Source organism: Corvus hawaiiensis, chromosome 19 (genome assembly GCF_020740725.1).
Source record: "Corvus hawaiiensis isolate bCorHaw1 chromosome 19, bCorHaw1.pri.cur, whole genome shotgun sequence".
NCBI classification, from domain to species: Eukaryota; Metazoa; Chordata; class Aves; order Passeriformes; family Corvidae; genus Corvus; species Corvus hawaiiensis.
The window spans coordinates 6,122,944-6,135,647 of NC_063231.1; the positions used below are offsets into that span (position 1 = coordinate 6,122,944).

The 12,704-nt window shown below is 40.1% G+C and overlaps 1 protein-coding gene and 1 long non-coding RNA gene across 2 annotated transcripts in view; one reads left to right on the forward strand and one right to left on the reverse strand.

The window, feature by feature from the left end:
• Positions 1-12,704, forward strand: part of CA10 (carbonic anhydrase 10) — a 188,317-nt gene that overhangs the window by 66,269 nt on the left and 109,344 nt on the right. Inside the window, exon 4 of the mRNA XM_048323590.1 lies at positions 8,986-9,128. Coding sequence (XP_048179547.1) covers positions 8,986-9,128 — 143 coding nt within the window. The remainder of the gene's footprint in view (positions 1-8,985; positions 9,129-12,704) is intronic.
• The window catches only part of LOC125335748, a 104,122-nt gene continuing 97,447 nt past the window's right edge, over positions 6,030-12,704 (reverse strand). Inside the window, exon 3 of the long non-coding RNA XR_007207537.1 lies at positions 6,030-6,127. This is a non-coding gene — a long non-coding RNA (uncharacterized LOC125335748). The remainder of the gene's footprint in view (positions 6,128-12,704) is intronic.

Here is a 12,704-nt window from a genome sequence, read left to right on the forward strand (position 1 = left end):
GTGCCACATACTGTGTGTAAAACAGGTTGTCAGGGAAGCAGGGACTGGATTCTGCCCCAACAGAAATATCAGATCTTCAGAGTCTTCACCACGCAAAGGAAAATGGATCACTCAGTGAAAGATCAATCACTGGACAGCAATTAGCTGAATAGTTTGATGTAGCCATTGAGGGGAAGCCAAGGTTTCTTTCCATTCCAAAATATTTTGTAGTAATGGCTCTGTTTAGAGTTGTGGCTTGGCAGCACCAGGATCAGACTTCTAAGAGATCAGAATTGCCCAGCCAACATTTTTTCCAGCCTGTGAGTAAGTGCATCAAGTCAGCTGTGCTCACTTCTGGCCTTTCCAAGAATAATCAAAGTTACAGAGTTTTGGTAATCTCACTACAGAAGCAGCATCCCCAGGCAGAGCCAGAGCCCTGTGGGATGGGGTCAGAGGAATGCAATTAAACACCAGAGCAGAGAACATCGCTGTTCCTGTCTTGAACTGTCATTACAGATACACACTGCAGCACTCAGTGCTGAACTCTGTGCTGGCTCCTCACTTCTCTTTGCAAGTCAGCAGAGTCTGGACATTTCTGTCTCCCTGGCTGTCATTAACTGCAGGAGTCTTGTGGGAAGCCAAAATAGTGCAGAGCTACAAGCAATTCTTGAGGGGTTGCTATCACACGAACAAATGCCTTGGAGAATGGGACTGGTTAACCCCTCCTGAGTGCTCCTTACACCTGCCCCTCACACCTGCCCTCTCCAGACTGAATCTCCTAATGCCCTGCAGTTCCAGAGTGAGAATACTCATTAAACCCGTCCTAATAAAGGGAGCACTAGCAGGCATGCCCTGGATTTGGCAATAAATAGTTAAATTCCAACTTACTACCTGAGAGTTGTGGTTATTTTAGTAACAGTGTACTGTGAGGCACTGGGATACCCAGAAAAAGCACTTTAGGTAGAATAAATATGCTGTCTTTTGGGGGTTTTTTTGTGTTCCTACTTTCATTTATATTTTTCAGCAGAAGGATCGATAGTATCCCAAAGACATTAAAATAAAGCTGAATCTACAGAATAGAGCTCAAGGTATCTGCTGGATAAGCAGTCTTTTCTCTTCCCTTAAAACATTAAGTTCCGAATTACTTTTCTCTGAACAACTTTTTCTATTTGATTTCATCTATTTGAGGCTTTCTTCACCTTCCTTCTGGATCTTCTTTAAAGTCTTACATCTCACTCATCCTGCCTCAGAACAGTCACTCATTTTAACAGCACAGCCATAGTCCCCAGTTTTACAGCATGAGCTACAGAAAACCCAAAGATGAAGAACATGAAGAGGAAAGATTAGAGATCATAGGATAGCTCAAAATCTGTTTCCTGCATTTTAATGCAAAGCCCTGCTTCAAGTCCAGAACGACCATCACAGCTTCGTTTTTGCATTTCATCTTTTTCCCTTTCAGTCTGTGCTTCAACCCCAGGCCAAACTCTCCCCCTGCTTTTTCCACCCCCCAAATTAGAGGGAGGGCCAGGCAAATGCTCTCAGTTGTGATTGTGCCTGGTTCAAGGGAATCTGTTGAACCCTGGCAGTGATTGATGGCTGAGGGACTGACCGCTGAGTGGCAGTAATTGGTGGCAGCTCATTAGTCATACCCACAGCCCGGGCACTGGCAGGCAGAGGAAGGGAGCCCAGTGTCCCACTCAAAGGCAGGCGGGGCACAGACCCAGCCCACAGGAACTGGGGATGGAAAAGAGGGAGAGGCTGCTGCCTTCCTCCCCTCCCCTTTCTCATTTTTAGCTCATTTGCCAAGAAGGATTTTCCTTACCCAAGACTGACACTTTAATGAGCAATCTGTGCCGGCTCCACTAAACATCCCAGTTGCTTCTTAACCTTTAAACCAAACTGTTCTTTAATCTGTTTTCATTTTTGCCATAGTTGTGCTAAATCTTTCAGCAGCAGGAACTCCACTCACATTACATGGAAAATCCCATTTCCCCCAAGACTGTAGTATCTTGTTGACTAGAATTGAGAGAGATACACATTCTCTTTTCAGAACTTCAGCAACCCTGGCCCTAGAAGATTGGTAGCTGCTTAGTTTTGGACCTGGATATACCTCTCCCTGTGGGTGCCCCTTCCTCCTCCTGCCATATGAATAATGCAATAGAGAAAAGACAATATGAAAAGCATCTGTAAACATCTTTGTAAGCAGCTGACCTATATTTTTCAGAAGCATCAGTGTTTGATTGTATAGCTTTAGTATGTGTGAACTCACCACAGTGTGGCAGAGAAAAATGTAATTACATACTGTTATACAACTACTCTTTACCACAAGATTAGCATAATTTGTAGAAGTGAATTAGTCTGGTTTAATCAGTGTAATGAAAGGAGTGGTACCATGTCCTAGACTTGTATCCCAAATGTGTAGATAAAAATAAGCAAAAGCTTTGCAGGGCCAGAGGTCACTAATTGTGGTTGCTAAATACTTTTTTTCCAGGTAATACTCTTAATTTAAGAAAATGCTTAATTAGGCATAAATAAGCAGCCATAATTTAAAAGTTAAACTGAAGAGGGCATTGCATGATGTCTCTATTAAAGGCATAGCAGAAAATTACCACTTTTTAAAGACAGTATCTTTCCAGCATCTTAAATCCTCATTTTCCCCTTCCAGTTTTCTGTTATCTCTCATTTAACCAGTGGAGTGGTTGAACTCTTCTTGTCATTGAGAATCCTTCATACAGAGGGAAGATGACATTTGAACAGATCAGTATGGAATTATGAGTATGGAATTAGCAGTATGTAATATGATGCTGCTGGAGTTCTTCAAAATTTTAACTTTTTATATGTTTCAAGATATAGGGATGAAAATCTTTAAATTTTTTACTATCTTTTGAATAATGGCAATGCTGTCTTACTCTGGAGGATATATTTCAGCTATCAACCCTTTGCTGTTTAAAAAGAAATCAGAATACTTTCAGTTCTCAAATTTGAAGCCATTGTGATACTGTCTGGTATTACTGCAGTCTGGAGATTTCTGTGACCAATTACTGAGATGAATGCCATTCTATGCTCTGTCATTTCTTTGGTGTCCCTGATTTATCTCTCAATGCCTGTATGACTTTACATTTGGCTTTTATGTAGAGGCAGAGCAGGTCATGTGGCTATCCAGAGGCATTAGTATGATAATTTTCTTCAAGCTGAGTAGGTGGAAATAATTAATGGACTGCTTTATTGATGTACATAGATTACTGATTCTCTCTGTGGTTCCAATTCCCAGACTCAATAAAGTAGCTTGAGATCTTATCTGAGGGACCAGTAATTACACAGGGCAAGAATAATCACTGCACAAATACAATCTAATGCTGTTTTATGCCATTGCCAGGGCCAGTGCTAAGGCTTAAAAATATAAACAAAGATGTGCTGCTTGGATAAGTTGACACCTTTCATTTAAATTCATGAACTCTGGAGAAACTTAAATTCAGAGAATCTGTGCTCTTGCAAGTTACAGGCTTGGTGCAGTAAACCAGAAATGACATGACTGTCTTGCCTAGACTCCACCTCATGTCATTGACAGGGATCAGTAGCAGATATCTTGGGAAAAACAAGCATCTATAAAAATAAACACCATAAAAATTGGATCACATTTGCCATTTTTTGTCTCTCCAAGCCTGATGCAGATTTTAAGCAAGTATTTTGGCAGTTCACATCACTGTGATATTCATCCTAGAGTTCTGTCTGACCTGAATTAATTTGTTCATTTTATCTGTTTATACTAGAAGTCACTTTTCTGATGCTTGATTCTGAGACAGTTTCTCAGATTCATTCCCCATAAAGAAGCTCCTGTGTGGGAACATCCCTTGGCACCTTTTTGGGAGCAGTAAGGAAAAGAACTGATACAGCTTTAGTGCCACATAATGTTCCCTGTGCTGCTCTTACAGCCTGATCACCAGCTGGTCCTACACACGCAGGCAGTGTCCTTGCTTCTCATACTCCTAGAAGAGTTATTGGTGGCTTTTAAGACTTAGAAAATTGTTCTTCAATATCTTCTTCTGGCATGTCTTATTTTAGTTTTATATTTAACTGGTCAGAGTTTATCACCGTTTCCATATTTCTTATTTGGACAGCATTTTTTGAAAGATGCTCCCTTACTTCCAGCCACCTCCTTTATTTCCTGAATTTGAAGTTTTCTGGCTTCTTTTCCCCTGTTTAAACAAAGGCTCAGAACAACCCAGAACACCTTAATTCTGGTGTCCATTTAAATAAGATTCTTCATTTCTATCTAGTTCTTCACTGGGTTACATAAAAATCAACTACACAAGGCTTTTCCTTCCTACAGAGATCTGAATTCAGTGCAGTGGGATACTTATTATACAACCATAGAATCACTAAGGTTGGAAAAGACCTCTGATGTCATAGAGTCCAGCCCTTAACCAAACACCCCAGGCTGACCACTAAACCATGGCCCCAAGCACCAAGTCTACACATTTTTTTGGATGCAAAAAGTGTTGCTTCTATAGTTGCTGCTAAAGCAGAGTCCTTGCCTTGCTCAGACCCAGTCAGTTCACACAGGATACTTGTCCACAGTCCTTCCAGGACCCAGACCTTTGAGTCCAGCATAATTTTTTATTACAGTCAAGCAATTCAGATGTCATACACAGCACACCCCTGTTCCCATCCTGGGGAAACTGCTGGTTCCCCTCAGCACAAATGCAGACTGTTCCCTGCAGGCAATACCATTCTGCTTATCTGCAAGTTTGCTGTCCCAATGGAAGGACATCCTTCTGGGACATCATTCCCTCATTGCTTTCCTCTGGAGAGGGGAGGCTCGTATTTATTTTAGCAAATCCTTGGTACTCATCACCAGAGTAGCTCTCAATCCTTGTTTTATTGTTCTAGCTGCTTTTCTTTCACTGCTGTTATGCATAGGTTTGGTAAAAGCCATCAGAATCGCTCATCCTGTTGTGTCATGCTGATACTCAAGCGTCTTCATTTATCTCAATATAAATTGTTCCCAGTAAATTGAAAAGAGCGCAGCTGCAATAAGATACAGACTGAATAAAGATGTCAGAGATTCCTGCACAGGTACAAAATTAAGTAATTCACTTCACCTTATAACACACACACACACACACAAATCTGTTATCCCCAGTGTGCCAGCATACAGAGGAAATAAACTCTGAATTTTCTGTTAGGAGAAGGTTGAAGGCATTGGTCAGACACAAACTTACGACCTGATGTGTGTGGAACATGCTTGCAGCAACTCAGCTCCCAAGCAGTGCAAGTTTAGGGGGATTTAGAGAGGAAGTACAGATGACACAGTTGCTATATTCAGGCTTTGGGTACAATAACCAGGAGCTGGAGCACCTTGTTAAATGAGATTTTGAGCTGGTATGTGGCTTGCATGCAAACTGGAGTCACAGTAGCTCCTGTACAGCACAGGAACTGTCTAAAATGTTTCAGAGGTCCACGCACAAAAAAGCAGCATATTCCACACATGAGTAGATTTTTATGGAAATACAACCTAATTGTGGGAAAGGAGACACTGTTTCATTAATGACTTAATCCCAAGTAGAACCTTGTCTGCTAGTTAAACTGGAATAAAAAATAATTAATAATTTTATATGTTTTCCTACATTCATATACCTAATTTCTTCAGACTAAACAGTTAATTCAGTATGTATGTTTAATTTAAGCCTTGGTTTCTTACATGAACCTTCTTAGATTTTTCTATTACGGTTCTGAATACTTTTAAATCACTTTAGGCATCTAAGCAGCAGCACTAATTACTTTAATTAAATGTAATCAGACATTAATATTGCTTAATATCCCCATCCTCTAGTTAACTTAGGTGTGCAGTGTCTAAGTCAGTCATCCTTAATTAACCCTGGGCTGAAGCACAGGCAGAGTCACTCTGATCAGTGAGGTGAGTGCAGCAGTGGGGAACTTTTCTCTTTGTGTGCCCAGAAACAGCAGCAGGACTGGAGAGGTCCTGGAGCTCGAGTCTGGGGTGTTTAGGGAGGAATCAAAAATTTCAGCTCAGACTCACATGTCTGGGGACAGCTGTGACCTTTGCAGGGCAACACCACAACTCTGCAGCTCCCTCTCCTCAAGTTCGAGGCTATTGTGACAGGCACGGCACAGAATGCAGGGCTCCCTGTCAGGAGCAGGAATGGCATTATTAAACATCCCCTCCTAGCAGCTCTTTTCCAGTGCAGCTTTTCTAGGTCAATCCCAGTTACATCATAAATTGTTTAACTATTATCAACTTGAAGGTAATGGGCTGACCTGTTTGGTTTGCTGTTTTGCTGTACTTACCCTTGTCTAGGTTTTTTATTTATTTTAAAAACTTGCTGAAGACTTGTTTTTGACCAATTTCAGGAATATTTCTTACCAGAATGGGTTTTTTTAGTAATACTAGAAACCACTGAAGCAATAGATTCCCCTTGTAATATTTTCCCCCTTGATTCTACAACTCTACAGTTTCATTAACTCGTTTTTTTAAATAACACCACAGGAGGATTTATCAGGGGAAACCAGGGTCTCTCAATTAACCTAAACTCTTATTTTAGGCGTCTGTATAAAAGGGATTTTCTCTCTTACAAAAGCTGAAGTGAGCTGCTGTGGTATTTCTCTTCAGAAAAAGCACAAGTAATTGTGAGATGGTTTGGTTTTAATTACACTAATTTTATTCAATTTCAGAGCATTAGCACTATTTTTTTAGTATATTCTGTGAGCTTCTCTAGGCTTCTCAGTCCAGAGTGGAAATGGGAATTGACTGGGAGGGCAAACAAAGGAGCCAAAAAACTTTTTAAGACCCTACTGCCAATTTATTTTTCAGATCACACAAAGTTTCACTTACTTTAAGGACCTTCCATCTGACCTTCTTTGGCAGCACACAGGGTTTGTTATTCAAATAAAAGACTGCTGACACAATTTGATGTGGGCACCTGCAATTCCACCCATTTTGGGTGCTATTCCCTGACCATTGCTTTCCCATGGTTGTAAAGAATTCCACTATCATCCCTCCTCTGAGATTTTCGTGCAGTACATCCTAAGAGGAGTTGCTAAGTTGTCTTTCTCAGGTGTTAAAAAAAAGATAACTCACCAGCAAATATAAGGTATTAGTAGCACATAGTCACATAAAATTTGTATGTAAGGCAGCTTTAAGCTCTGCTGGCTGCACCATGTCGATCATGGCTGTTAGAATTCACCTGCACCTGGAGCACCCTCTGTGGGCACAGACAGGCTGGCACCAAGAAAGAAAGAGTTTAACCTGAAAATTGAGTTTTCAGATATTTTGTAATAAGAGTTAACATCTGTAGATGATAACACCTGAGCTACTAGAGCAGGCAGATACTCAACAGCTGCAAAACACTTCCCATGACTCCATGGGAGCACAGACACTAACAGGGAGGTTTTGCTGTGCAAGCAGCAACCTAAGAATTCCCCAGAAAGTATATCTAATTTTGTAAAAAAGTGACAGGAAATACAGATTAACCCAACCAAAGCTTTATACCTACATACATCCAAACTTTGAAGGCAAAAAGAACTGAGTTCTATGAAACACATTAGGAAAATGCTCACCAAGATCACCCTTTTCCTAGGACTACACTACTCAAGACGTATTTTCCATCTTTCTCCCCTCCAAGGACTATCCTCTCAATGTGTTAAGCCAAACGTAAATGTGAGGTTCAAATCCAGCCAAAATTCTATGTGGCTCCCACTAGAGGAGCCAAAAACTATAATCAGGAGCAAACATTCACACTACAAAGTCCTGCATCCAACTAACCACAGCAACAAAAAAAGCTTTTTATTGCCCAGGTGGGTTGTTTTCAGCTCCACCCACCAGGCAAAGCACCTATCCTGCCCCAGGGCCCCAGCCTTCCCCAGTCTGGGTTTGGAGGCTTTGTCACACACAGTTTGGACGTCAGAAGAACGCTTTGAGGCTTAAAGGCTATGAAAACTTTTAGCAATATGCAAAAAGAAAAAACTAAAGTCAAAAGACTCGCAACAAGATTTTGAAATTTCCAGCTGCTACACAAAACTACAGAACAGTTCTGATAAGGTTGAAGTTGCAGACACGAATCTAAATGTGTCCTTTGTGTATCTTGTGGTTGCACTTTACTCATTTACAGAAATGTTTTCAGCAACCAAAGAGAAGTCCAGGTTGATCTTGTCTGTAAATTGCAGGTGAGATGCAATGGGACCCTCAGCTGCAGTTCCCAGATAAGCAGCAATATGTAGTTACATTACTTTTTTTTTTTTCCCAGTTAGGAAAAGCAGGAAGGAACTCAGTTTATCCAGTCAGGGTTTCCTCCTTGTTCCAGGCCATTGCATGCCCAGGGAAGGATTACCCTTCCTCACCACCACAGCATGACTTCTCCAGCAAGATTTCTTCTAAATCAAAACTTTATGTAAAGAAGGATCTGGGTGAACAGAAATAGGTAGAACCTCTAGAGAGCAGTCCTGTTCTCCAGTATCGCAGTGTGTGTTTCTCTTACAACATTTCTGTGTATTTTAATGAATTTTCTAAATATTTTAAGTATTTTTTTTTAAGTTGAGTAGAATGGAAGAGTTTTGGTCCAAGGACACATGGAATATATGCAAAGTTAGCATAAGGACTAGTGAGTCACTAGCAGGAGAAAGCAAAGCAGGCACAAAACTTTAAAAATATATAAAGAAGTTTATTAACAGACCTGAGCAATAGGAATTACTGCTCAGTAAATATTCTGTAATAGCAAAGGAGCTGTTTATTATGGAACCTGGGATTATATCTAAGAGGAAAAGAACCAACCCACCTTCTTTCCTGATACAAAACTATATGAAACCATATGTTTTGGTCTTTGTGTATGAAGTTTTAAATTTCAAATGCAAAATGAATTTGCCTGTTTTCAGTTTCAAAGTGTGTGCACAGACAATCTGACAAGTTTAATTACCTGGCCATCTGCCTGGCATGTACTGCTCCAGTCTTTTCAGACTTCCCTTAAACTTGCACTTTCTTATATTTTGCAGTGCCCTCCTTTTGGGGTTTGGTGAACTCGGCTTGGAATCTTTGCTCTGTTGGGAAAAGGCAGTCACCTGTCAATATTGAAACCAGCCATATGATTTTTGATCCCTTCCTAACTCCTCTTCGCCTAAACACAGGGGGAAGAAAGGTAGGTGGTCTGTCCTGTTCTGGTGTACAAAATAAATGGAGTTGGTAGATTTAAAAAAACCTTTGCTATATTTTATATTTCTAAAGCATTTACTTTTATCTGGCAGCTCCGAGGCAGAATAACAATGTCGTGTGTTTTTATTAAAGATACTCCTGAAATAACTGAATGAATCAATTCTGTTTATCCAGCTGAAAGGTTGATATTTCAATTCTGAAATTATTTTATAAATAGAACATCTTGAACCGGTTAGCAGTCTTGGCAATAGTCATTAGTTTATAATGGTTTTGTGTTGCTTTTCTTATGTTGGGGTGCTTAAAATGGTATTTTAAAGTATTTATTGCTTGTTCCATGCAGTTGTCTCTTACCCAATCTGTGGTACAGACCAATGCAGGTAAAGAGGCACCATGAGTTACAATATCAGAGCAAGCAGAGACTCCAAAAAAAGGTTATCTGAAAATCATTTATCTTCCCTTGTTGTCATGACAAACAAGATGTCTGCTGGAAACAGCGTGACATTCTAGGAATTTGGTCTGTGGAAGTACATGGAGGTTCTGGTGGCACATGTGCAAATACATCAGAATTGATGTGGGCTTCATCACAGAAATCATGAAATGGTGGTGGTGTTATTATTGAAGGACAGTAATGCTTCCAACTCTGGCCCAAATTTCAAGGTAATAGATACATTTTGCTTTTTAAACAGAAATGTGTGGAGGGTTTTAGTTTTGATACAAAAAACCCCCCAAAAAACAAAACCTCAGAGTTTTAATGACTCTGCTATTTACGTAAAGGCTTACACATTTCACATTATATATCTAAATTACAGAATGACAAACATGAAATTCAAGAATGTGGAAGTTGTCAGTGAGTCAAATGCAGGAGGTTCAGAATATTCAGTGTCTCCAGCAATTCTAAGAATTCAGCTGGGTTTTTGTAGCAGCTCAGAGTGAAGCAAATGTCTGATTGTTGATAAAATTTGGAGGCACTAACAAGGTGGGAGATGCTGTATCAGTAATGAGGTTCTTACCATGTTCACAAACACTGCCACTGATGACCTTCTGTCGTGTTACAAGACCAGGATTTGTTCTTGGTGTGATTTGTCTTAGAGAGGTTTCCAAAACGGTTAAATCCAAATTCTCCTTTGAGAAAAAGATTGCAATTTCGATGCCTTAATAAAAATTCTTCATTCATAGTTAAGGCTTCAGTGAGAATTTGATTTGGCAGGTAGTATATTTGTGTTCCCTTCCTCAGTAATGTTTTTTGTATGTTAAAAATAGAGGTGTGTTTCATATGGGCTGAAGCACTTCAGCTCTCAGAGCTCTGAACCAATTGCTATGGCAGCCCGGGAGTTTCTTAGACAAGACTTAACTGTGATTATGCTGTACATGAAAGGATTTTGTGGAACTGATCCTAAGAAAAATGATGAATAAATAAAAAAGGGATTTGATGTGGTTTCAAATCAAAGTTATAATAAGCTAGCTTACATGCACAGTGAACAAGAGAGACAGCTACTTGCACACAGAGTCACAATTATAAACCTCTTTTGGAAAAGGGGATGGGAGGAGGCTCAAGCTCTAAGAGAGCAGGATGGAAGGAAATATATTTCTCAGTTCAGTTGTTCTTGGAATAGTAACTTCAAATTCTTTAAAAATTTTTTTGCTATTAATTTAGGAGTTCAGTTTTATCTGAGTTTGAAAAATATTTATTTAATTTTGAAAGCAACATTTCTACTTTGTGTGCTCCACTTTGGAAATTAACTTCTGAGGAACAGAAGTGGCTCACTCACAGGAACAGAATCCAAGACCAATGTATGATCACTGTCTTAATACTTCCTCTTACCCCTGTCAGTCCTTGCCACTCATTTCCTCTGGGCTTTATTTTTAGTGGGGAGCATTGCTTAATTTCTGTAAACCAGTTACCTGTTTAGTTCTCCCTTCTCACACCTTGGCAGACCAAAACTGTTCCATTCCACTACAGAGTTTGTGTCTAAGGTTTCCACTTAAGCACATCCCTTTCTGGTTCCTTTAGATAGTTTATTTTATTTCAGTGTTAGTAGTGGAAGCCTTTTAGTAAACCAGATTGAGACTTTCCTACAATTTTTTAGACTGCTTGGAAATAAAGCAATATTTTTCTTTTTCCTGAAGAGAAGAAATGGTCTGACAGGAGGGTATGAAGGACAACATCACTGTTTTCCTACCCTGCAGCCTACAAGGGGAGGAAAGCCCAGTCTGTGGCCTATCACACAGCAGGTGACTTAGTGGTTACTTCTGGTCTGAGGCTAAGAAGAAAATTCTTCCCGTTCTATTCAGGAGTAAAAGGGATGGCAGTGCTATTTGCCAAATACTTATAACTCTTTGATCCAGTTTTTTGCAATAAGGTTGTGGGGAGCAGTGATATATTGCTTTTTGTGCTGGCCAACGACTGCAGGGCAGTATCAGTTCACACATTTACAATTCAAGCACCATCAGATGTTATTCTGTGTTATTCTGTATGTGTGATTCTTCATTTCCTGAGAAAGTGGCTTTTCAGGTCCTGAAGTCTTGAGTGTCATTGATACAGATAATTGGATTTCAAGATCCAGAATCTCAGCACAAGATATTTAATGAGTTTACATGCAGATAAATTCCCCAGAAGAAATGCTGCTTTTGAGGAAACTCCCCAGGTTCCAGTTCTCTCTCAGGCCCAGCTTTGTCTCTTGGTTATCCATTTTAATGAATTTAGCAAGCAGCCCATTTCAGATAAACAGCCCTTTCTGATAAACAATGCCAGCCCTTATTCATTTGCAAATCACACTCCTCCATGTCACAAAGAATGGTACCCTTTTACTTTCTCTGCTCTTTTTGCCTTGGATTCACTTAAGCACTAAAGCAATCAGCACAACCAGTATCTTACACTTAGGCAGGAAGCAAGTGGGTTTCAGTCTCCAAAGCAGGGATTTCCAGCCTGTCATGGATGATTGTGGTGGATGAACAAACCACCCCACTTCCCACTGACCTTGTCCTTTGCTGGGATTCCTTCCTCTGTGCAGCACTGCAAGAGTCTGCCTTTGGTCCCCCAAATTTTGTCCCTTGCCTTTCTGTAGCCCATCTGTCTTTGGTCTCTTGGTTCCCTTTGGACTTTATTTCAAAAGCCCCCTTTCTAAAATTCCTTAAGAATGAACTACAGTTCTTGGCCATACTTATTTTTTTCTTTTTCTCCTAAAAACATGTTGAGCAGCAGCATTTGCTTTAGACACCAAGTGCATCCCTGCCAATTAATTAAACCTTGCCACGTCAGTGACCTTATGTCTTACGAATCATTGTAGGTCACACTCAAGAACTGAAATTGTTGCATAAAGCAGGTAAAGTCCTGTTTAAAACTACTTGATTTTTAAGGTAGGCAAGGACATTATACCTGTTGTTGACCTCTGGGGAAATAAAAGGAATTGATGTCTGCTGGCTAAGGACTGTTTCTCTGTAGCTCAGTGTGCATAAATGGATGTTACTCAGCAAGATCCACACATCTGCCTGCTCACATGGAGCATTAATGAATGCAATCACGTATTACTTAAATTAGTATCTTTATAAATAATTGGTTCAT